General features: G+C 41.4%; 1 protein-coding gene across 4 annotated transcripts; it reads left to right on the forward strand.

The window, feature by feature from the left end:
* Positions 1–3,468: 3,468 nt before the first annotated feature.
* On the forward strand, positions 3,469–23,463 carry LOC140694780 (trafficking protein particle complex subunit 9-like). 4 transcript variants are annotated; one of them, XR_012070413.1, is made up of 4 exons: positions 3,469–3,730; positions 4,238–4,292; positions 5,910–6,037; positions 13,630–13,884. XR_012070413.1 is itself a non-coding variant. In XM_072957852.1 (4 exons), exons 3-4 carry the CDS (start codon positions 6,003–6,005, stop codon positions 23,204–23,206), a joined length of 345 nt encoding a protein of 114 aa, XP_072813953.1. In that variant the 5' UTR covers positions 3,469–3,730; positions 4,238–4,292; positions 5,910–6,002; the 3' UTR covers positions 23,207–23,463. The 4 variants fall into 4 exon arrangements, 1 of the variants encoding a protein (XP_072813953.1); XM_072957852.1 differs by lacking the exon at positions 13,630–13,884 and adding an exon at positions 22,897–23,463; XR_012070414.1 differs by having other exon boundaries at positions 3,515–3,698.
* The last annotated feature ends 351 nt before the right edge of the window (positions 23,464–23,814 follow it).

Below are 23,814 nucleotides of genomic sequence, written 5' to 3' on the forward strand. Positions count from 1 at the left end.
CAAATCTATTCTTGTACCAGCTTACTTCTAAGATTCACTTACGTTGCCCAATTTGATTCTAAACTTAGCCAATTCTGACCACGTATAAAACACTTTCCTCAGGTTTCCTTTTCCACAAGCCTTCCACAGGTTTCTATACTCATATTAGTGTGTCCCTTATTTTCTCTTCCATTCAGAAGTAACCAGCTTCAGGAGAAAGTCACTGTTTTCCATTAACAAAATATAATTCCATTCTTATATCTTCCTTTACACATTTATATTGCTTTCCTTGGATACTGAGATCATTCCCTTAATAATAGAGACTTTTTCGGTGTGGCACCAACCATTTATTAATATTTCTAAACACCTTTAGTTTCACTGTAAGAGGAAGTTAAATATTAAGTAATTCATATTTCAATCTTATTTTATCTCAAAATGGCATAGCTATTTAATAAATCCCATCATTTAACTTAATTTAGCACAACTCTAGAATTTAAAGATACCAAACGTTTAGAGATTATCTTAAGCATACATTTTAAAAATATATATTAAATATTTACCCAAAGCTATCATCTCATTTGCATTTAATTTACTTAAAATTTTACCACACCACATTAATACTGTCTTTTTTTTGACAAATCTGCAACAGATATAACAGGATCTTATTTGACTTTCATTAAACCTAGGTACAGTAAAGATATTATACTTAATATTGATGACTTTAAAGATGTCTATATTAATTAGAACATACTTAAACTAAACAATATCATATATTATCTTAATATTGAATATTTTCCAATTCACGCGATGCTGAAAGTCAATTTGTTCAGTTTTTATCTTAAAAATACTTAATTTTTAAGTTCTTATTTTTTTACATCAATTAAGCAGAGCTCTTTCACTTTGACTTTTTTTTTTTAGCAATAGAAATATCTCACCACTATAATGTGTACGCTGGCTTATAATCAGACAAAAGCTAGAGATCTCATAGCTTCACTTTAAAACTTACTTATAAGATAGGTATAATAAAAGTTGCAGTAAGCTGAATTTGCTTGCTCAAATCACTAAGGCATACTATTTATGAAACAGACAGTTAAGATTTCTTCACAAAGTCTGAAGGGCCCGTCAGAGTTCTGAGTTCTAAAATGCCAAAAATTTCTTGGCCTTAAGTTCTATTTCGTTGAGGGAATTAGGCTCAGTCTAAGGTCACTGCTTGTTGTATTTATATTTCTGATCTGCAAGACAAAGACACTCTCTTCCAGGTCCCCAGAGAACTGCTCTGTCATCCAGACCCAATTTTATCTCCTTAATTGACATTTTTGTGTCAGTGAGAAGAGCTGTAAACAGAGAATTCCATGTTTTAAAACTTTAAGGTTTACTGTATCATGTCTTCCAAAGCTTGCATAAGGCATTTAGTAAGGTCTCTTTTCCTTGAGTTATAAGTTAAACCCAGGGTAAAACTCTAATTATATTTTTTTATTAGCCACTCAATATTAGTTTTTAAATTTACGTTATATTGGACGGCTCATGTATCAATATTGGTTTCCTTTAATTTGTTCAATTAATATTTTCAGAGGGACAGATATGTGCACAGCCTTATAATACCAAGAAGGGGAAGCGTTTTTCCACTGAAACATAACTATCCCAAAACACAAGCAAAAGGATTGTATAAAGACCATTTAAATATACCAATTTCACAATCTTTTATCTCAATTTTATTAAATCTTATACCTTTAATTTTTATATTTATTAGGTTTAATCAATAATTCTTATTTCTAGAAGGAGTGCCAGAAGCATTTTTTTTTTGTGCATTGTATATAATTTTACAGAAGTCTCTAGGATGCCCAAGTTTCAGCCAAAGAGCTTAGGCCCTTCTCAGTTTTTAATTTCATTAATTGGTCTGTTGTCACAATCATTGATCAAGTATTTCAGTCTATATATACATATATTTTAAACTGTGGTAAATAAAACTGACTTGTTTGAACTTTAATATTGGGGGGGAGTAGGTGATTTCTTTGGTCCTTTTTTTTTTAACTTTACGTAATGTAGTATCAAAACCTTGTATGTAAATCCAAAAATGTCCATTTTATTTATCTCATTCAAAATAACCATATAAAAATATTTATCCATTTGGGATAAGCTACTTATCGTTTTTTTAATGACATTTTTACAATCTTCCAGTTATTCAATTTAATTAACATTAATTATTCTAAGTTTTTATTAGCATCTCTAGAACCATTTATTGGGAAGGAAAAACACAAATGTAGCTTTTCAAACCAGTTTTATTTTTTTAACTAAGTTCTTAGTTTAACCATTAGATATATTTTTCTACATTTAAACTTGATTTTAATAGGTACCAATAAAACAGCTGTTTATAATGAGATCTCTTTAAACTTTCACCAATTTAAAAGTTTTTCCAAATTAAAAGATCCATCATATGGCCATCAATTTATATATATATATAAATATATATATAAATTATATATATATAAATATATATATAAATTATATATATATATATATAGTGATTTTAAACCAATAAGATGAAGTGGCTCTTCCACATGATTGTCGGGGTGTTGCCTAAATAAAATTCAAAGTTTTCTCTCCAAAAGCTAAAGGCCATTGTGGTCCAGGCTGATGTAGCAAAGTTTAAGATGGTAAAATATCTGAAAATTGGTACAATCAAAGAATTGCTTAGAATTCCAATTTATTTGCGTGGCCACCATATGTACACAATACTTGAAACTTTTGTGTGGCAGAGTCCAAGGATTCCTTTAAAAAAAAAGGTAAACATATATATACATACATACACACACTTAATACACCCAGAGAAAGATAAAACATTTACATTTCAAGGACACAGGAAGAGAAATCCAAGTTCCCCCTAAAGGGGATTTTGTTTTTATAAGTTCAGAATTCCAAAAAATGTTTTTATCAGGCTTGTTAATTACTTTCAGAGTGAGTTTTTTTTTTCTTACTCCCAATTATTGTTGTAAGTTTTGTATGTACATAAACCTGGCTGGGGTAATAGTTGGAGACAGGCAATCTGTTATTTCTTTTTCTTTTCTTTTCTTTTCTTTATTTTTTTTTTGTATGTTCTATTCCCCATTGTAAGGTAGGGTTCCCAGAATAAATTTGTTAGTAAGATTTCCCACAGGGACAACTCTGTGACATGAAGTCTTTGTCACTACCACTGCTGGAAGATTCTCTGTCACCCGAGAAAGCTGTTACGAGCCAGGAGGATGGTCTGAATTTTCAAGTTGAAAGGTTCCTCATAAGAGTTTTACTTTTATCCTGAAAAATTCAATGGTTGTAACCAAATTGATGAAAATATTAGACCAGCCTCTTACCTAACCACTCAGTCCTGAACCCAGTGTCTTCGAACTTGGACTCACTCGGGATGTCTCCCCTGGGTGAGTATTTTCCTCATATATTTCCACCAGCCCCACTTTGGACATCTCCTCAAGGTGGGTATTTCCTGTTATCTTTCAACCAGGCCCCACCCAGTATGTCTCCACTGGGTGGGTAATTCACCCCAATTTCTTTCAACTGGAGGGCCACGTACCTGGATACACCGCCAGATAAAACTCAGGATGATCAACCAATATGTGAGATCTGAGAACCAGGAGAGACTCACCCAAATTCATCTGGACTCCCCGAGGAGACGGATGGCACAAAGGGCCACTGCTGGTACCAAGGCTCCGGTTACTCGGAGAGTCCAGGTGGAGAGAAGTCTGCCGTGGGTCCCTTCAAGGTGTCCAAAACTGTTGAGTGAAATACATGTGCAGCCTAAAAGTTAAGAGTTATGTTTTATTTGGCGGGAGGGCTCGAGCCGGGATGACAGCCTGCCAGATCTCTCTGAGGGACTACTCCAAAGAGGTTGCGAAGGAGCTAGGATATATAGGAGCTTTACAACAAAGACCAGATTGTTGGAACAATAAAAGATTGCTTGTTATCTAAAGAAAGCCAGGTATCTCAAGTTCAAGACTTTAGTGCTTTTCTATGTATGGGAGGAAGCAAATATTTTGGACTCACTGAATTCATTCTTTAGACAAGCACCTAGCTATCTAGGACCAGTAGCCTGTCCTTTCTTATTCTGATTCTGCTCAGAGGACACCATTGTGAGTTGCTGTAGCCGCTGGGCTGCAGGCTTGTCCTAGCTGGGGGGTGGTGGCAGCCTTTAATGACTTGGTTTCAGTATTCTTTGTTTACTGTCATGGTTGCAGTATTCTCATTCACATTGTACTATGCTCGTTCACAGACTGATTATGGATTATCTGCAACCTTGGAAAGCAACCGAGATGGAATTACTGCAGGTACCTTCTACTTTAATAAGCAGTGTGCAAACATATACATGGAGGAAGCATACACTGGGATTTGGTGGTGTAGGGAAGGGTTTCTGCACATTACAGGAGAACTCAGTGCAGAATTCCTTAAGTCGACCATTCTTTACTGTAGTGGTTTCTGAGAACTGTTTATGGTAATTAACCAACACTGACAAACGGTGGCACACATTGCGTTTAAGAGCTGGCCGGCTGCAAACTTGTGTATTGGACCGGTGGAATTCATAAGCAAGTGGTCAGGTGGATGGGATAGAGATGGAGCCAAGGCCTGGGCCCAGATTCCGGTTTAAATCACCATTTTTTCACCATAGGGCCTTGGACTAGAATATAAACTCTCTTAAACTGTTGGAGAATCTGTGAAATGGGCATGATAATATTCGTTTCTTCCTGGGATTGTTGTAAGTTTTAAAGAGTATTATAGCACACATGAAGCACTTAACACACTGGCACTTAGCAGTGTTCACTGTGTGGCGCCGCCCCGCTAAGCGTGTGTCAGAGCCGTAAAGGCAGCATTTGTCTGTTAAGGATGCACTGGTAGCCCCTTGGCTAGGTTGTAAATTTGGTGATTTCCTTTAATCCTTGTAACTCTGTGTGCCATGGGCAGTTATTTTCATGGACAGATGAGGAATCTCATAAAGAAGACTGTGTAATTTGCCCAAAGTCAGACCATAATTTTGGGTGCAGGGGCCTCGTTTCAGCTTGGGCCCCTGGGCCTTGTGCCCTCTCTGTTCAGCACCAGAGCCAGATGTGGGGTAGGCTTTTTCCCTGCCCAGAATATCCGGCAGGCCACAAGACACACCTGGCCCTGTGCTGCTTGATCAAAAACTCCGAAGGAGAGGCAGTTAGAAAAGGGATAAACATAAAAAGAGATGACAGCAAACTGTGATCAGCTATGAGAAGGAAAGGAACACGTCTCGTCGTGCAGAGCTGGAAGGTTTCCCATCGGGGCTGCTCTGGGGGCGTTCATCTCAGCTAAACAATCTCTGCTGCTGCACCAAGGCAGGAAGGCAGGGCGCGAGTGGCCAGGTAGACAGGGCCTCATTGATCGTACACATTCCCCCTTAAGCGGCAGCTTTCACGGGCACTTACCTAGTAAACATCGGCCATAATCTTCACGCAATTTGCTTGGTAGTTTTATTGACCCCAGCTTTGAGATGAGGTCATTGAAACTGGGGAGTTTGCTGCATGCCCGTGATTACCTTGGAAATACCCCCGCTGGTCTTTCAACCTAGACTGGTGTGGCTGTCATGCCCCATCCCTGTGAATGGCATCGTGTAGCTTCTCCCAAGTGGCCCAAATGACTGACATTGATATGCTTAATTCGTAGGAAATGGTATGTGGCAATAAGAGAAAAAGGTAGTAAGAAATTGTTTGGAAAACAGAAAAAAAACTATTCTTCCCCAGCTGGGGGAGCGTAACCTGTATCACCCACCCTAATCACTGCCTGTCACCTCCTCCCTGAGGATTCTGTGTTCAGAAGCCACTCTGAGCCTTGGGAGAACATTTTTCCTCATGACACTTTTGACTAGGACCCGTGACATCTCTGTCCCTGGTTAACACTCTCTTCAAAGCCGTTTAAATTTTTTGCAGGCTCCTCCACTCTGATGTAAGAATAGCCTCTTTAAACTTCTTGATGCAGCTCCTTAATGAAGATCTTGTGATGGAAACCTAGCCAAAACTGGGATGTATCCACATAGTGACTGCAACTTCAGCACATTGTGAGTTCATAATCAGAGGGGTGGGTGACTCAGGAAAGGCTTTTTTAAGGTAACAAGGGGAAAGTGAAAGGACGCTTGCTGTGTGAGAAAGAAACATCTCGGTCACAGCCAGCAAGACACCTGTGTTCATGATGGGGTGTGGCGAGTGCAGAGTTCTCACAAAGAAAGAAGTGATGTGATGGGAGGGAGGACAGTTGGGTAATTTATTGGGGAGGAAAAAAGTGGGCTGAACATTTCCTGGTTGAACAAGAGGATTGTGACATGACGTGCTTGTATTTTGGAGAGAAGGGTTTTGTGGGGACAGGCCTAGGAGTACGCTGTCTGGCTGGGGAGTCAGCACAACAGAGAAACACAGAGAACACGGCCGACCCCAAGGCCCAAGCTGGGGGAGAGGCTGCCCGCAAATTGGAGACCTGGAAGCTGGTTCTGTCCCTTAGCTGGGCCTCAGACCTCACTTCACAGCCCAGTCCTGTTGATACAAGAATAAAAAACGTTGGGCATGAGAAGGGCTGTGTCCCAGGCTTTCGTTGAGCCCATGGGATGTGCCCCACCAGATTTTGTTCTTTGACTTCATGCATTGAAGAATTCAAGAGCAAGCCAGTGTTGAGTAAAGGTATATATATTCAGACAGATACATTGAAATGCAAGAGAAACGTCACGAGGTGTGGGGGTTTCATGCACAGATTAGAAGTAGGTACACACCCCACAGACAGAAGGTCTGTCTTCTCCAAAGAGGGAAAGAGAGTGGTGACCGCGAGGTGGCGCTGTGTTGCTTGTTTTCTTGGGCTTGGTGGTTTCATATGCTAATAAGTAGAAGGACCAGCCTTAGGGCAAGGGGCTGGGATTCCCAGGAAGTTGGCCATTTCCCACCCTGTGACATTTGGTAGCTAACTTTGGGACTGCCATGGTGCCTGGGACATGTTATTCACCATGTTACTATTACAATGGGTGTTTACTGAAGCTTAAGATCTGCTAGAAGTTAAATCTCTTCATCCTGAGCCTCAAGGCCTATTGGGGGTTGAATCCTTCACCATTTTGATGTTAATTGCTGTGGCTTTCCTTGAATGGCTGTTCTCTGCCCCCTTCCATCCCATCTCACTGTGATGACACAGAGACAGCAAAGGCTGGGCCCTGCTTGTGCTCCTGCATTTAATGGCGGGATGGTTGGGGTGGGCTTATGATGACTCTGAGTGGTGAGAAGGATGTTTCAGATTTTCCCACATGAGACATGGGGACCTGACAGCAGCTACCGCAGATTTATCTCACGGGCATTATTGCTTGTGTTGTTATGGAAACAAAAGGCCAGCCAAGAAAGAGGCACCACTCAGAGGGTTGGAGTACTGAGATTTATTACGCTGGCGGGCTCAGAGGGGCTTCTGTTCCGAAGCTCTGAGCACCTCCAAGACCTGCACATGAGGTTTTATAGGGTTAATTACAAGTATGGGGCTATTAGCCAATAAGGCTCAAACAACAAAAAGCAAGGAATCAGTACACTGAAGCTTATCAATTTGGAAAAGATCACGTTATTGACAATTGTTGACCTTAGATTTACGATTTAACTTATTAACCCAGTAAACTGACACTAAACTTCAGGTTTACCAGGTAGCCCAGCAAAACTTAGATCAGTAAACCGACACTTATCACACTTAGATTTGTGACTTAGCTTGTTAGCCCAGCTGGCCTTTTCCTTCACAGTGTCACTTATCTTCTCTATTTTTCTTTTTTTTTTTATGTATTTAATCCAAATTTAATATCAGAGTTTTTTGGGAAAGAAATATCTCTTTTTCTTTTCTTTGGAACTCTTTTGGGGGGTGAGGTAATTAGATGTATTTATCTGTTAGTAGAGGCCCTGGGGCTTACATTCAAGACCCCGTGCACCCTAAGCTTTACCACCCGCCCCATCATCTTTTTCTTTTTGCTTTAGCTGCCAAGAATCTTACAGCTGAATTCCTAGTCAGCCTTTAACACTTGCCCTGACTTCATGGAATCCATTTTTATGAGTTTATCTCCCCCTGGTTTCATTTAAGTATTGAATCTCCATTTTCTCTTCACTCTCAGTTTTGCCTTTTTTTTTTATTATGGTTGTTAAGCTATGTTTAAAAAAATTGTTTAAATTCTCTTTAAACAAGAGTCTGAATGTAAATAAATATGTAAACAAACAGCACAATTAAATGCTTTTATACATTCTGAGCTGTTTAGTAGTTACTTAAAAACCGAATTGAATATTAAAGTGACAACATTTTAAAATTATTTTTTAATTTTTTATAAAGATATAGATGAGTTAAAATATGATATTAGTTTCAGGTGTACAATAGATGCTCCATTTATATTTACTGTAAAACATTGTCTGTATTCCCTCTGTTGTAAGATACGTCCCTCAAGCATGTTTACATTACAGATGTTGCAGTTTGTATAAGAAAGTTGGGTAATGCAGAGTCTGGGACGTGGCTGGGTCTTACCCAGGTTCATGCTCACCCTGCCTGTCAGATCTCAGGCCCTCACTTCTGTCTGCAGGTTAGCGAGTGGAGGCAGCTCTCATCAGCGCTGGCACCACCCTCTGAGTGGCAGTGACAGCAGTGATTGTGTGTGGACGTGCAAAGTGTTGTTCCAAACGCTTTACATGCGTTTCTGCAATTAATAATTAAAGCCCTCCTGTGAGGAAGCGTTTTAAGTTTTTAATGTATAATACATTTTATTTTCATATTGATAGATTTCAAACCTCCGGAAAATTTACAGGAGTAGTACAATAAACGCTTAGATACAGTTCACCTTAAAGGTCACTATTTGGCTTTTTGTGTCTGGCTTATTTTAGCATAAAGTTTCAAGGTTCTTCCATATTGTAACCTGAATCAGTACTTTGTTGTTTTTGTTTGATAGTATCCTTTGTCTTTGTTTTCGTTTTTGGTCTATTTAAATATATTTTCATTGAAGTCTAGTCAGTTTATAATGTTGTGTCAGTTTCTTGTGTACAGCATAACACTTTAGTTAAATAGGAACATACCTGTATTCATTTTCATACTCTTTTTAAACATATGTTACTATAAGATATTAAATATATTCTCCTGTGCTATACAGAATAAACTTGCTGTTTATTCTTTACATACTCAGTATCTGCAAATCTTGAACTCCCAGTTTATTCCTTCCCACACCCTCTCCCCAATGGTAACCATAGTTTGGTTTCTATGTCCCTGTGTCTGTTTCTGTTCTATAGATAAGTTTATCTTTTTGTTTCTTTGTTTTATTTATTTCTTTTTAGATTCCACATGTGAGCGATCTCACATGGTTTTTTCCTTTCTCTTTCTGGCTTACTTCACTTAGAATGACATTCTCCAGTTCCATTGATGTTGCTACAAATGGCATTATTTTATTATTATTTTATGTCTGAATAGTAGTCTATTGGACAAATATGCTACGACCTCTTTATCCAGTCATCTGTCAGTGGACATTTAGGTTGTTTCCATATCTTGCTATTGTAAATAGTGCTGCTGTGAATATTGGGGTGTAGGTGTCTTTTTGAATTAGGGTTCCTTCTAGATATATGCCCAGGAGTGGGAATGATGGTTCATATGGGAGGTCAATTTTTTTCTTTAGAGGAACATCTATGCAGTTTTCCACATTGGCTCCACCAAACTACATTCCCACCACAGTATAGGAGTGTTCCCAATTCTCCGCAGCCTCTCCAGTATTTATTGTCTGTGAACTTCTGAATGATGGCTATTCTGACTGGTTAGAGGTGATACTTGATTGCAGTTTTGATTTGCATTTCTCTGAGAATGATATTGAACATTTTTTCATGTGCCTACTGGCCATTTGTATGTCTTATTTGGAGAAATGTTTCTTTAGGACTTCTGCCCATTTTTGAATTGAATTGTTTGTTTTTCTTTCTTATTAAGTGTAAAAGCTGTTTACATATTCTGGGAATTAAGCCCCTATCAGTTTCATTTATTGCAAATATTTTCTCCCATTCCATAGGTAGGTTGCCTTTTTGTTTTGCTTACTCTTTCCTTAGCTGTGAAAAAGTTTGTAAGTTTAATTTGATCCCACTTGTATATTTTTGTTTGTTTTTCTATTGCTTGAGTAGACTGCTCTTGGAGAACATTGTTTAGATGTGTCAGATGTTTTACCTATGGTTGCTTCTAAGAGATTTATAGTGTCTTGTCTACATGTTTAAGTCTTTAACACATTTTGAATTCATATTTGTGTATGCTGTGAGGGAGTAGTCTAACTTCAATGATTTACATGCAGCTGTTCAGTTTTCCCTACACCATTTGCTGAAGAGGCTGCCTTTACTCCATTGTATGTTCTCACCTCCTTTGTCAAAGTTTCAATGACCAAAAGTTTGTGGGCCTATTCTTGGTAATTTTGTTTATCCGTTCATTGATGGATGGATACTGTTAGTAACTTTTGGCTACTCTGAATGATACTGCTATGAATATTGATGTGAAATTTTTTATGAGAATTTGTTTTCATTCTGTTGGCTGTACATTTGGCCCGCCATACCTGTAGTTTCCACTACATGGATCCAGATGGCTGATTGTAAAGGGACTCAAACATCCTTGGATTATGGTTTCCAGGGTGTGGGGTTCCTGAAACCAACCCCCCCGAGGATACTGATGGATGACTCTATATGTAGGAGTGGAATTGCTGAGCCATATAACTCTAAGCTTTTGAGGAAATACCAGACTTCTCCAAAGAAGCTGCACCATTGTCCCTTTCCTCTGGCCGCAAATGAGGTTTCTCTGCCTCCTGAATGACATTTGTTATTGTCCGTGTTTTGGTTATAACCATCCTAGTGGGTGTAAAATGAGATCTCATTTTAATTTTGATTTGGCTAGTGATGCTGAGCATCATTTCATATGCTTATTGGCCATTTGTATATCTATTTAAATTCGTGGTTAATTTAAAATTTGGGTCTATTTTCTTGTATTGTTCAGTTGTAAGCATTTGTTATATATCCTGGATGCTGCTCTCTTATTAGATACATGCTTTGCAAAATTTTTCTTCTATTCTGCACATTGTCCTTTCACTATATTTTTTTTAAACTTTAAAACAATTTCTTTACAGGGGTGATAATTAGATGTAATGATTTATTTTATTTTTCTTGCTAAGCACACACTCTCTGACTTGAAATACCCATTTCCCCTGTCATTTCACTTTCTTGATGATGTCCTTTGTAAGAAAAGGGTTTTAATTTTGATGAAGTCCAGTTTATCTGCTTTTTTCTTCTATCACTTGTGCTCTTGGTATTGTATCTAGGAAACCAAAGCCTATCCTATGACCACAAATATTTATGCTGTGTCTTCTTTCAGAAAGTTTATAGGTTTAACTTTTACATTTCTGCCTGTGATCTATTTTGAATTAATTTTTGTTTGTTATATAAAATATGGGTGTTCAGATTCCAGATTGATTCTTTTGCCTGCAGATACCCAGCTGTCCCTGCACCATTTGTTGAATAGACTATTCTTTAATGGAGTGTTGTTGGCCCCCATGTGGAAAAATCTCTGTAAATGTAAGTATTTTCCCCTTGGGTTTTTATTGTGTCTCATAGATTTATTTATCCAAACTTATTCCAGTACCATACTGACTTAGTACTATTGCATTTTATTACCCTTTAAAGTGAGTCCTCCAACTTACTCTTCTTTTTCATGGTTGTTTTGGCTGCCCTTTGCACCTTGAACGTCCATATGAATTTTGGGATCAGTTTTTCAATTTTTGCAAAGAAGTCAGCTGGAAATTTGATAGGAATTCCACTGAATATGTAGATCACTTTGAGGAGTCTTAACATTTTTAATAATATTGTCTATGATTCCATGAAATTGGGATGTCTTCCATATATGTAGATCTTTTAAAATTTATTTTGGTGATACTTCAAATATTTCAATGTACGTAACTTGTAAATTTTTGTTAAATGAATCTCTCATTTTGTTTTTAATGCTGTTGTAAGTGGAAAGGCTGAGTTTCTTATGGGTGGGACTATATTATCAATCTTCTTATTTCTAGAATCCCTTCACAGCAAATACCCTAGCTATATATTTGCTACATATATCTATCCACAACTATTCCCCGCACCGTGTTATAAGAAACCAAGACCCAAGTTAAGCTACCTGAACCCCTATATGGAAGTGAGAAATGAGACCCTTGGGTGGGGCTTTTTGCAGATGATACTGAGAGCTTATTCAGGATGGCTTCTTCTTAATTTCTTTTAAGCAACCCTTTCGTTGTATTTAGTCAGATACATTAAGAACATTCCCTTTTGATGTGCGGAGTAGCTAAGACTAAAGTTTTCAAATAATTTCTAGTGAGAATGTTGTACTTGAAACCTAATTTGCATCAATCTTTGAAGATTTATGTTTCAGGAGCTTTGACTAAAGAACACCTGTCTTTATTCAATAACGACAACTAAATGCTCAGCAACATGTAAGAGTTTGAGCAAACTGTCCCCGCCCCGTACTGCTGGGTGGCTGCAGCTGTAACTGGAGTCCGCGCTTACCTCTCCTAGTACCCTTGTGCTGATCTGCTCAAAGGGGTTCGTCTAAAATTTTGTCAGTTGTCTGTTGGACAAAGTCATAAAACATTGATTGAAAGTTGCTAGAATGCAATATATTCTTATTAATATTAAGTAAGCACATATTGAGTGCTTACTGTATGATGGAATTGTCCCTCAGCCTCACATGAATATTATTTCTCTTAAAACCTCACATATTTCCCTGTTATTCTCACTTTACTGATAAGGAGACTGAGAATTAGGTCTTCTCTCTTTTGGTGGGGGCTCATTATCAATGATAGGAAGTTGTAAGGAAAAAGATATTGATTCATCCTGAGAAAACATTTTTCTGAGTGTTAGCAATGAAGAAGATGAACACTGAAGAAGGTGTTCATTGTTCGAGTGAGACAAGCCCTTGGTTGTACGGAGTCAGCATCCCTGTCCTGGACACGGCACGGGTAGAGCTGCGTGGTGGGTGAGGCGGCGTGGCCGCGCAGGGAATGCAGATGCTGAGCCGTTGGGCTGTGCTCAGGCCAGGTGGGGCTTTCTCCTAAGGGCAGTGGACTGTCATTGACAGATTTTAAGTAGGGGAGTGGGGTGCTCTCGTAGTTCACTTTTGTCTCATAGAATGCTTGGAAACATTTAGAAGGCTCAGCAGGAGATGATGTGATGAGTCATAGTAGAGTGGCTGCGAGGTGTAGCAGTGTTCAATTTTCAAGTGGTTTTCAGGCCCAGGCTTGTGGCTCAGCAGCCGTGTCACTTTGGATGACGCACTCAAGGAAGTGAAACAATTTATCTAATCAATTGAAGCAGTGATGTACCCAATTCCCAGGACTGTTGTGGAGATCCAGTGAGATGACGTGTGCACAGTATGCAGCGTGGTCTCCAGCACAGTGTCAGTGCTGAGTGAGTGCCAGTGAGTACCAGGTAGGTCAGGTGAGGGTGGTGGGACTTGGTGACTGAGGATATCTGGGCCCTGAAGGAGGAGTCCATTCACATCTGTGAGTGATGGGAGTGAGTTGGGACAGGCAGGGAGATCTTACCCCCCGACCAGGTGCCCTGGGCGGGATGGCTATGGGAGGAGCACCATTAAGTCAACTCTTTGCAGGTGGAGTCGGAGGTGACCTTGAGACATCTAAGTGCATTGTCACGAGCTGAAAGAGGAAGTCTGGGCCCAGGCTGTGCATTTTCCTATAATCTCAACACTTGAGGACGCCGAAGTATTGATCACTGAACTTGAAATCATACTTTACAGGAGAAATGAATATTAGTATCACCTCTGTCATCAAAGCTCACGTCTATTTATTCATCAATCACGTTGCTAACTGGGTACTTACAGAGCTCACTTCACCGTCCTCCCCGTGGGCTCAGGCTCCACAGAAAATAGCTGATGAGTCTCCCTCTTTTCCAGAAGAAGACACATTTAGCTTGTAGGCTTCTGTACCTCACCAGACTTAAGATATTAGTTTGTTGGTTTAATTGTATTTTCTGTTGGCCATGTCCTGACAGGAGAGAAATTTTACCTCATCGTCATGTTTCAATTAGCTGTTACTGAGAATTGCTGTTCTGATACATAGTGTATGTATTTTATTAACTTTGTAGAGTAGTTATCATTTTTCTATCTTTGCCCTTTAATTTTGTTTGCCCTTTCAATGTTCTATCCTATTTGGGGCCTTATTTTTTTTTAATTAAAAAATGTCTGTTAACAGTTAAGAAAACAAAAGCAAAGAAAAAATGCACATGAGAGCTAAATTTAGAAAATGTCTAGTGTGTTTTCTGTCTCAGCAATGGAGGGTTCTAGAAACTCGTGGAAACCTTCATTACACAAGTTCTTTAAAATGCTGATTAAGAAATAAAACCTTCCTTCCTCATCTTTCAAGCTGCACAACTAATAGTCAAGAAAGTGAGGGGAAATTTTCAGAAACCAAGACAAACGAGAAAGCAGGGGTTCTGGGAGATACACGAGCCTTAGAAGCCCTGGGGTGCTGGTTGGCTCCTAAACTGATTTTCAGTTGCCTTGACAGGAGGGCAGGGGGTGAGCCCCAGGCCTCTCACACTAGGAGTTGGATGGGTGATCGTATTATGGGCCAAGCCCATCCCGAGAATCTTGGTTTACTAAAGGGTGAAATTGGAAAAAAAATTCCTCAAGGCAAGAAAGTAAGGAAAGTCAATTTTGTTGGAAGAGGGGAAAAATAACAAATCCAAAGTAAGGATATAGGTTAAAGCTGTTCTGGCATGAGAGTGACCACAAACTCCTGGCAGAAAATCACAGCTTCTCCTTGATTGATAAGTTGTGTTTTGAATGAATCAGTGAACAGCCATTCCGAAAAAGGCCTCCAGAGTCTTGTGGATCAAGATACTGGACAGCAAACACCTCTCTTCCAAGGTCTCATTCAAATAACCAGAAAGCTTTTAAAGGAAAGTAGCAATAATCATAGTTCTATTTATTGACATTACTATATGCTAGGAATTCAGAGGTGACTATGCAGTTGTCTCCTCTTTTATGGACCTTACTTTCTCTTTGGGGAGACAAAATGACATAGTTGGTTAGCTTGGTGGAGGGAGGTGTTAGTCTTTTGCAATTAGCCAGGAGAAGAGATTAAGAAAACAGTGAAGGGTGGGTGAACTTTTTAGCTGAGGACAGTCTTGTTCAATTGGCTTTTAATTGCTGGCTCAGTGAGCTGTCACTGGAGGGAATTGATCTTACGGAGGATGGACTTAGCTCAGGCCTCTTTGGAATGGACAAGTGAACCCGGAGAAAGACAGACAAATCTGTGCAGACATTAAAGTTCACTTGAACGTGCTCCATCCCTGAGCCAAAGATAGGACAAATATGCAGCACTTCTTGAGGAGAGAGGAGTGGTTTTTAAGGTTCTCCAAGAATAAATCCCAGGGAACCGAGATGGCCAGTTGTCAAACTGAGACTTTGCACTTTGGACGGTGTACTCAGCAAGGGTATTGGCCTTTTATATGTTTCCATTTCTCTTTAATACATGTCTGTTGATGAGGATGTGGGCCCAAATGTTTGACACCTTGTCGAAGCGACTTTGGATACCTGCCTAGAAGTATGGGCACAGTTGCGGCTGCATCATACATCTTGCAGCCCATCCCTTTCCCCGGCTCCGTGATCACGGCAGAGTGGTTCCTTGTTGACCTGTCCATCTCCTCTGTGACATCATAACCCATGAAAAGACCAGAGTATATTAACTTGTCTTTGTTAAAATCAAAGTACAGATCAAATATGGAGACAGATTTGTTCTTTCCTAGTTCAGTAGTGCCATGGAGAAGGCAGTTTGGGCAGCTTTTTGTAGTGTCCTGGAGGCTTTCTCTCTCAGCTTCTGGGCGCCTCTGTTGAAAACCCTTCATAGCTATCTGGCCTGCTGGAAAAGCACTCTGCCTGTTTTGCCCTGAAGATGTGTTCTGTTTATAACACATCTCTTCTCCTTGGAAAACAACTCAATAAAAACCCAGTTGGTTTTCCACCAGCCATGGGCAGGGGTGAGGTATACCATGTTATTATTTCATAAAATAAAAGTAATAATAGTAATAGTAATAGTAATAATAATAATAATAATAATAATAATAATAATAATAATAAAAGTCTTAAAACAGGAATGAGCACATTGTGGAGAGTCAATAAATGCTTTCTGGCTTAAATCAAAAGTGATGACTCAGTGATTCCATGGCTACTGTATTTGCTAAGCTAGATACTCCTTTGCTCCATTACACATTTTTTTAACTGAAAAAGAAATACAAGCAAATGGTTAAAAAAAAAAAAACTCAAATAGAGCACAAAATACACAAGTGAAAGAAGTTTTCCCTCATCCTCTGTTCTTTCAGCCCTCTCTGGAGATGCCACTGTTTACTATCCTTTGGGTGCTTTTCCAGGTATGCTTTGCACATTCCCACCTATGTGTGTAAATTCCTTTAAACTTTTACTTATTTTTAACTTAAAGTGATTTAAATCCTCAAGTGGCTTCTGCCCGGGTAATAAAACAGAACAAATCTGACCCCATATTAGATCTGTTCCTTTGAATTTAACCCTATGCTCTGTCTCCTAGGCTTCATTTTGCTTCTAAAACAATGTTGCCTAGAGCCTGAAATATACAGAAGAGCCTATTCTGAAGGCTCTGACCTTTAAGGATATTTAACACTTTTTCATTCATTAAAAGATAACAAATTGCAGAAGAGAAAATAAAGTTTGTTTTGTTGGAGGTTGACAGGTATCTGACCCAGGCAGATAGCTGCAAGAACAAAGGATTCTAACAAGAAGGGATTCCTACACTAAGAAGTTTGTAACAACCAAGCACGTAGGAAAGGATCCTGAATTGTGACTTGGGGAGATGGTTTTCCAGGACATTATTTTGCCATCTAAGTCTACAGAAACTTGCTATTCCATGCCCCAACATCTGGTCTCCCAACTTACTGGCCTGTTCTGCACTGAGGAGAATGAATTTGGACATGGTAACACTCCTATCTACCTTGAAAGCTGGGCACTGGAGCTGAGTGTTATGGAAACAGGCCAGCCAAGAAACAAGCACGAATCGCAGTGTTGGAGTACTCAGAATTATTATGCCGGCGGGCTCAGAGGGGCTTCTGCTCCGAAGTTCTGAGCACCTCCAAGACGTGCACATGAGGTTTTAAAGGCTTAATTACAAGTAAGGGGGTATTAGCCAATAAGACTCAAACAACAAAAAGCAAGGAATCAGTACACTGGAGCTTATCAATTTGTAATAGATCAAGTTACTGACACTTGTTGAGCTTGGATTTACGAGTTAGGTTGTAAGCCCAATAAACTGACAATAAACTTCAGATTTACGAGTTAACCCAGCAGAATTTAGATCAGTAAACTGACACTTATCACACTTAGATTTGTGACTTAGCTTGTTAGCCCAGCTGGACTTTTCCTTCACATGAGGACAGCTCTCCCACACCCAGGGAACTACTGTGAGCCCTTGATGTTTCCACTAGGGTGGGGTGTGGTTTATCCAGGAGGGATGGGGACTCTGCACCAACACTCAGGCAGTCTGCTCTGTCTGGGGCTCTGATCTTGTACCACCCCGCTCCCCGCCAGCCCAACACCTGGGACAGTGGAGCTAAGGCAGAGATCGTGCCTGCCTGTTTCCCAGCGTGTAAAAGGGGAATATGTACTCTTCCCAAGGTAGTTCTGAGTGACAACACCTGCGGGTGCTTGGTTCCCAGAGCAAAAGGAAACCTACCTCCCCGTGGGGGCAACGGGTGTGATACCCGTAGCTGTTCTGCAGAAGCATCGGATGGAGGGCTGGATCAGGGAGGTAAAACTTGAGCTGCGGGCATTGAAGGGTTACAGAAGGGTACAGAGGCAGGTTTGCTGCCTCCTTCGGGGTGCCCCAGAGGTAAAGCTTTTTCTCTCCAACTCCGCTACGACCCTCCCCTCTCCAGATTCCTCCCTTCTCTCTGCTCCTCCTGTCCATCTGTCTCCCCCCACTTTTACCCTCCTCTCCACCCGCTCTCATCTTCTCCCTCCCTCGCTGTCCCACCTTCTCTCACAGAACCAAGAGCCGATCGCTGGCCCTCCTGCGCATGCGCAGTCGGTGCTATCTGGTCTGCTGGTTGGAAGCTCCATCTCCAAGCCAGGGATCTGCCCAAAGACTTCTCAGCTGTGTCGCCCGGTAGGCCTTTGGCTCCTGCCTGGGGCCGGGGACTCTGGCTGTGGAATTGCAAGTTGGGGGGCCCCCGGGAAAGGGGTCAGGAGGCTGCGGGAGGGCGGTCCGCCTGTCACAGCCCCCCAGGGCGCCAGTCAGCCTGTGTTCAGCTGAATTGCTCAGGCCAGACCACTTTGCCCGCGCCACCTGCCCCGGCACCTCGGTCACACCTGTCCAGGGCCAGGTGTGCCCCTGCCGCCTCTCACCCAGCCGGGCTCCCCTCAGTCCGCGGCTGGCGTCCCCTTCCCCTCTCCCACCCGCGAGTCCTCTCCTCCCGGGCTGCCTCTCCTCGGCCGCCGGCCCGTCCCCGCCCCTGGACCGGCTGTGTCCCGGGCGGGCCGGGTCTGCGGACCCGGACCGGGGCGGGCGGCTGGGGCTGGGGCTGGGGTTTGGGCTGGCCTCCGAGCGGCGCTGCAGACAGGGTTTCCACCGCCTCTGCTTTCCCTGCCCCGCGACCCCGGGGCTGCACTCCTCTCCCTTTCCCGCTCCCCGAGGACCAGATCAGTGGCGTGGGCGCTGCTCCCTGGGCTGAGAGCCTCAGGCTGTAATGCCCAGCTTCTCCAGTTGGAGTCCGGAAAAGGGAGTGTCAGTGCTGAGCGAGCTTCGGTCTCTTCTCTTAGTGTTTCTGCCCCAGGTAAGTACCTTGAACACTTTCAGGTGTTATGATGGCGGTGCTTGTTGATGTCACGTGTTTTTATATTGCGAGGGTTTACAGTGTTGAAAGCAAGGCTTGGTTCACTTAAAAATGAACTGAAGGTATGAGGCTGTGACATCCTCCTTCCTTCCCTCTCCCAGGGTGAAACGTGAGACCGTAGATCTTAAAAAGATAGTTACAGTCTCTAACTAGCCCAGCCCAGCTAGTGTGTTTTAACAGGAACAGCACCACCAGAGGCATTGGAGACCCAGGGACATTGCAGTCCTAAAGAGCTCCTGGCACAGTTTGTTTTGCTTTGGTTTTTTGTTTTTCTTAAATTGTGAGGCAGACTAGTGGTATAAACAGAAAAATAATTGTCAGGAAATATTTTTTCATATAACAGCGTTATTGTGATATAGTTCACACACCATGAAGTCCATCCATTTAAATGGTACAATTCAGCAGGTTTTAGCATATTCACAGTTGTGCAACCTTTATTATTCCAGAACGTTTTCATCACTTCAGAAAGACCAGTGGACATGAATGATCTATCCACCCCTCCCCAGTGGTGTTTCTAAAGAAGTTTCTTGGCTATTCCTGACCATAAACTAACTTGTTATATTTCATGAAAAATCTGGTAGGAATTCTAAACAGAATTGCAATGAATCTGCCTATGAAAACAGGAAGAATTAATGTCTTTATGGAATAAAATTCTTCTACCCATGAATATATCTGGGACCCTATATTTTCATCTCTCCAGAGCCTGACCCATGGGAAGTCCTCGCTATTTGTTGGGCTTGTGAATGATGAGATTCTATACATTGTTAGTTGCAACTGTAGCCTTCACAGAAAAGAAAAGTAACCTCAGTGAAGCCAAGTGACTCGTTGAGGGTCAGAAAGAGTGACAGCCAGTGCTGGAATGATCCAGCGGAGTTGGTGCTTGCAACCAGAATTCTCCACCACCTACAGCTAAGGGGATTAGAGTGTTCTTTTATTTTTTCTTAATGGCGTTGCTTTTATTTTTACTTATTATATAAAATTATTTTTTTTGAAGTGTAGTCAATTTACAATGTTAGTTTCAGGTGTACAGCAGAGATTCAGTTATAAACATATGTATATGTATATACATTTGTTTTAGAGTTTTTTTAGGGAAACTCATTACAAGAAATTGAATATAGTTCCCTGTGCTATATAGTAGGTCCTTGTCATTTATTTTATATTTATTAATGTGTATCCATTAATCCTCCCTTTCCTGCCTGCTAACCACAGTTTGCTTTCTATGTCCATGAGTCGATTTCTAGCAGCACCGCTTTTGCTAGTAATATATGCTGGTTGACAGTTTTCAGTTTCAGTAATTCCATCTTATCTGTGGGCACTTTTCTTCTGGTGGCCTTTATGTGGTTTGCACACGTGGTAATAGAGATCTGTATTTGGGAGAACTCCAGGCCTCATGTAGTCCCTGGTACGGAGCGTCCACTGAGTTGATGCTTGAACTGGGGAAAAAGCACAGTAAATGTTGGAATTTCCACTATGGTTGAGAATTCCAGGTTTCTATAACCTGTTTAGCCCACCTTAATATTTGGTGCACCCATACTGGGTAATTTGGTGGAATTTCATGGTATGGTGGTGTAGAGACAGGACCTTATATGCTTCTTCTCTTTCCTTTTTCTAACACTCATTCTCCTGGGCCTCCCAGATCCTCCTCCAGAAGTGCCCAGTGCTGACTTGGTGCTGCAATGAGGCTATATTTGTTAATAAGGCCCTTTCCTCATCTCTTCTGAGCCTCCGTTTCTTTCTCTGCACAATGAGGGCTTAGGCTAGATAAGTGCTTTTCAGTTTCTTTTAAAGCCATGTTTCCTTTGAGAAACAGAAAATGCAAATCTCTTCTCTCAAACCAACCCTTTAGATTTTGATAATTCCTCTAAGGGGTGACATAGCTCTTTGTGGAAAATTGATGTGATTGTGATTCCAGGTGGCACAGAAAAGACTCTTCAGAGATTTATTGCAGGGAGAGGGCAGGAAAGGGGCAGTATGTCACACTTTCTAGTTTGAGCACTGGAGCAGGGGCTTCGATTTAAATACGGTGTCTGACATGGCCTCTTTCTAATCTTGTACAATGAGATAAAGTTCTCTACCTCTGTTTCTTGATGTGTCAAGTTGGGGTGATAAATTTTTAGGGCTTTTTTGAAACATTATACACATAAGTCATTTGTGTCTTGGTAGAAAAAAGACCTGCTAGGGATTCAGGGATTTGTTTAAAAAAAATAATCTTGTCCGTAGCACTCTGTCGGTGTGTATTTTGAAGTTCCTGGAGGGTGAGGGTTGAGTCTAAAGTCCATCGTGGGACAGGTGGCCCATAGTTCTCCGTGCCTGAGATTGCCCCCTCCTCCACAGTCCACTTCCTCAGTCCAGGATGAAGTTCCCTAGTAGATTTACACAGAGATCTTGTGGAAATGGCTTTTCATTTTATTGTTTCACCAAGAAGGGCTGCCATCATGATCTCTGTGGTCAGGTTTTGAAGGGCTGCAATCATGATATCTGGTCAGTGAAGGCTATGCAATTGGGAGTTTCTATTTAATAAAAAAAATTACAAATAGAAAATTAGAACAAGGGTGGTGACAGGGGCTCTTGGTAGTGGGCACCATTAGCTTTCTTAACTTTAGGTGCAGTGGCCTATTGCCACGAGGACCCGTCCTTGTGCTCTGAAGTTGAAGGGACCAGTGGGTTCAGTGGGAATGTTAACCGAGTGTATCTCATGGGCTGGGAATTGTCCTATTTGTACTGTGTGTTCATTTTTTGAGACAGTGAGCTCACTTAACCTCAATAACCTCTTTAAAAAATTATACTTTTTATTTGAGATGTAATGTAGATTCCCATGTGATTCTAAGAGATTATATGAAAAGGGCCTATGGACACTTTGCCCAGTTTTCCTTAATGGTTCCATCTTGCAATGTTGGGGTACAATTCATTACTGACTCAGTAACAATTTGAGGTTTGTGTTATTGCCCTCATTTCTATTCACGATTAAACTGGGGCTTAGAGAAACACACAGGGTTAGTGTAGAGTCGGGTGGAACGTGGACCTGGGATTTCCAGGTATTACCATTATGATGGTCTGTGGCAGGGAGCAGCATTCACTTTGTTTGTTTATTCATTCATTCAACAAACATTTATTGAGTAACCTCTGTGGGTCAGATGCTTTCTTAGAGTTATCTGATTCTTCAGCAGTACTGAGAATCAGGTAATGTTTTTTTTTTAATCTGAGAAAATTAACTCTGAGAGGTTATAATCCCCCCAAAAGGAAATATAGCTCATAAAGGAGCGATAGTAAATTTGTACAGTCCCTCCTTTTTATGAAGGTGGTACCCTAGGCATTTTACATTTGCAAACTTGTGTAATCCAGATATATTCTTGTAAGTCAAGGAGTTTTTTTTTAATTGAAGTTTATTCAAGTTTACAATGATGTGTCAATTGCAAGGTGTTTTTTGAATTTTTAATTAAAAAATTTTTTTTGAGAAGGATAATTAGGTTTATTTATTTGTTTAATTTTTTAAAATGAGGTACTGGGCTTTGACCCCAGGATCTCGTACATGTTAAGCTTGTGCTCTATCACTGAACTGTACCGTCCTCCCCAAGGAGAGTTTTCTTATCCATTATTCTGCAGCTTAGGAGTTCAAATAAATTGGATAGAAATCCAGATCTTTTGATCTTTATATTTCTTTATATTCTGCTGAAGGGGGTTGGGGAAAGCAGTTCCTTTGTTCATTTATTTATTCAGCATTTTTGAGCAGTGATTTTCCATCAGGGCCTTGCTAGGTGCTTGGAAACAGAAAACAAGAAATGACCCTACACTGCAGGGGCAGGAAGCCTGGACCAAAAGCTGGGTAACGTGATCCGAGCTACGGTAGCCATGTGCAGACTCTGAGGACAAACTGTATCCCCGTATTTGCTTTGGCTTCCCTTGCCTTGTGACTGGTACACACCAGGTCACCGCAACCCAGATGGGCCCACAGCCCACAGAACAGTATGTACCTCGATCTCCTCTCCCCTCTCGGCAGGGCCTGCAACATCAGCATCCCTGACTACGTGCAGTGTGCTGAGGACTATGAGACTCTTCCCGTGGTGGTCCAACCCGTGGGGATCATCTCAGAGGAGAATTTCTTTTGCATCTATAAGCGAATCTCCTCGGTGAGCCAGATCAGCCCGTGCGGCTCCCAGTGGGCACTCTGTATCCACTACAGGCACCACTATGCGCCCGAGAATGGGTGGAGCGACTTCCAGACCCACTGCAAGGTCGTGGGCCTTGTCACCATTACCGACTGCCTATCGGCCAAGGGCTTCGAGAAGCTCCACGTGCAGAGGAGCTGAATGACACCACGCTTAATGACTCTCAGCTCTTTGTCTTTGTGCTGCATGGGGAGGTAGCCGAGCAGTCGCTCACCAACGTGGCCTTCAATCTACGAGGACTGCAGGGTGGTGGAGAAGAGGATCGAGGACTTCACAGAGTTACTCCTCATCTTGCCCAAGTCCAAGTAGCTGGATGGGGCCCCCGACAAGTCTGGGGACAAGATCACCCTCCTCTGCATCCCGTTTGAGAAGGAGGATGTCATGGGACTGAAGACAGACAGCAGGTAAGTTTCCCTGGAGGCCAGTCCACCCTGGCTGTGTGCCAGGTTTCTTCCCTACATCCAGAAAGGGATCAGCAAGGAAGAGGACTGTCTTGTAGCCAAGGGGGGAGGGAGGGGCAGCCCGCCGGTTTACAGACATTTAAAAGTGAATCCCCCTTTGTTTCAGAGAGATCCTTTTAGGGTTAGTGTGGACACTTCCTCCTGCTTTTCAGCCAGGACCCCTGGTGGGACCCCTGGAGTTTCTGTCCAATAGAGTAGCCACAGTCACTGATGCTAGGAGCACTGGGGAGGAGGCTGGTCTGTGTTGAGATGTGCTGTAGGTCAAATGCACATCAGACGCTGAGGCTT

Source organism: Vicugna pacos, unplaced genomic scaffold (genome assembly GCF_048564905.1).
Source record: "Vicugna pacos unplaced genomic scaffold, VicPac4 scaffold_104, whole genome shotgun sequence".
NCBI lineage: Eukaryota > Metazoa > Chordata > Mammalia > Artiodactyla > Camelidae > Vicugna > Vicugna pacos.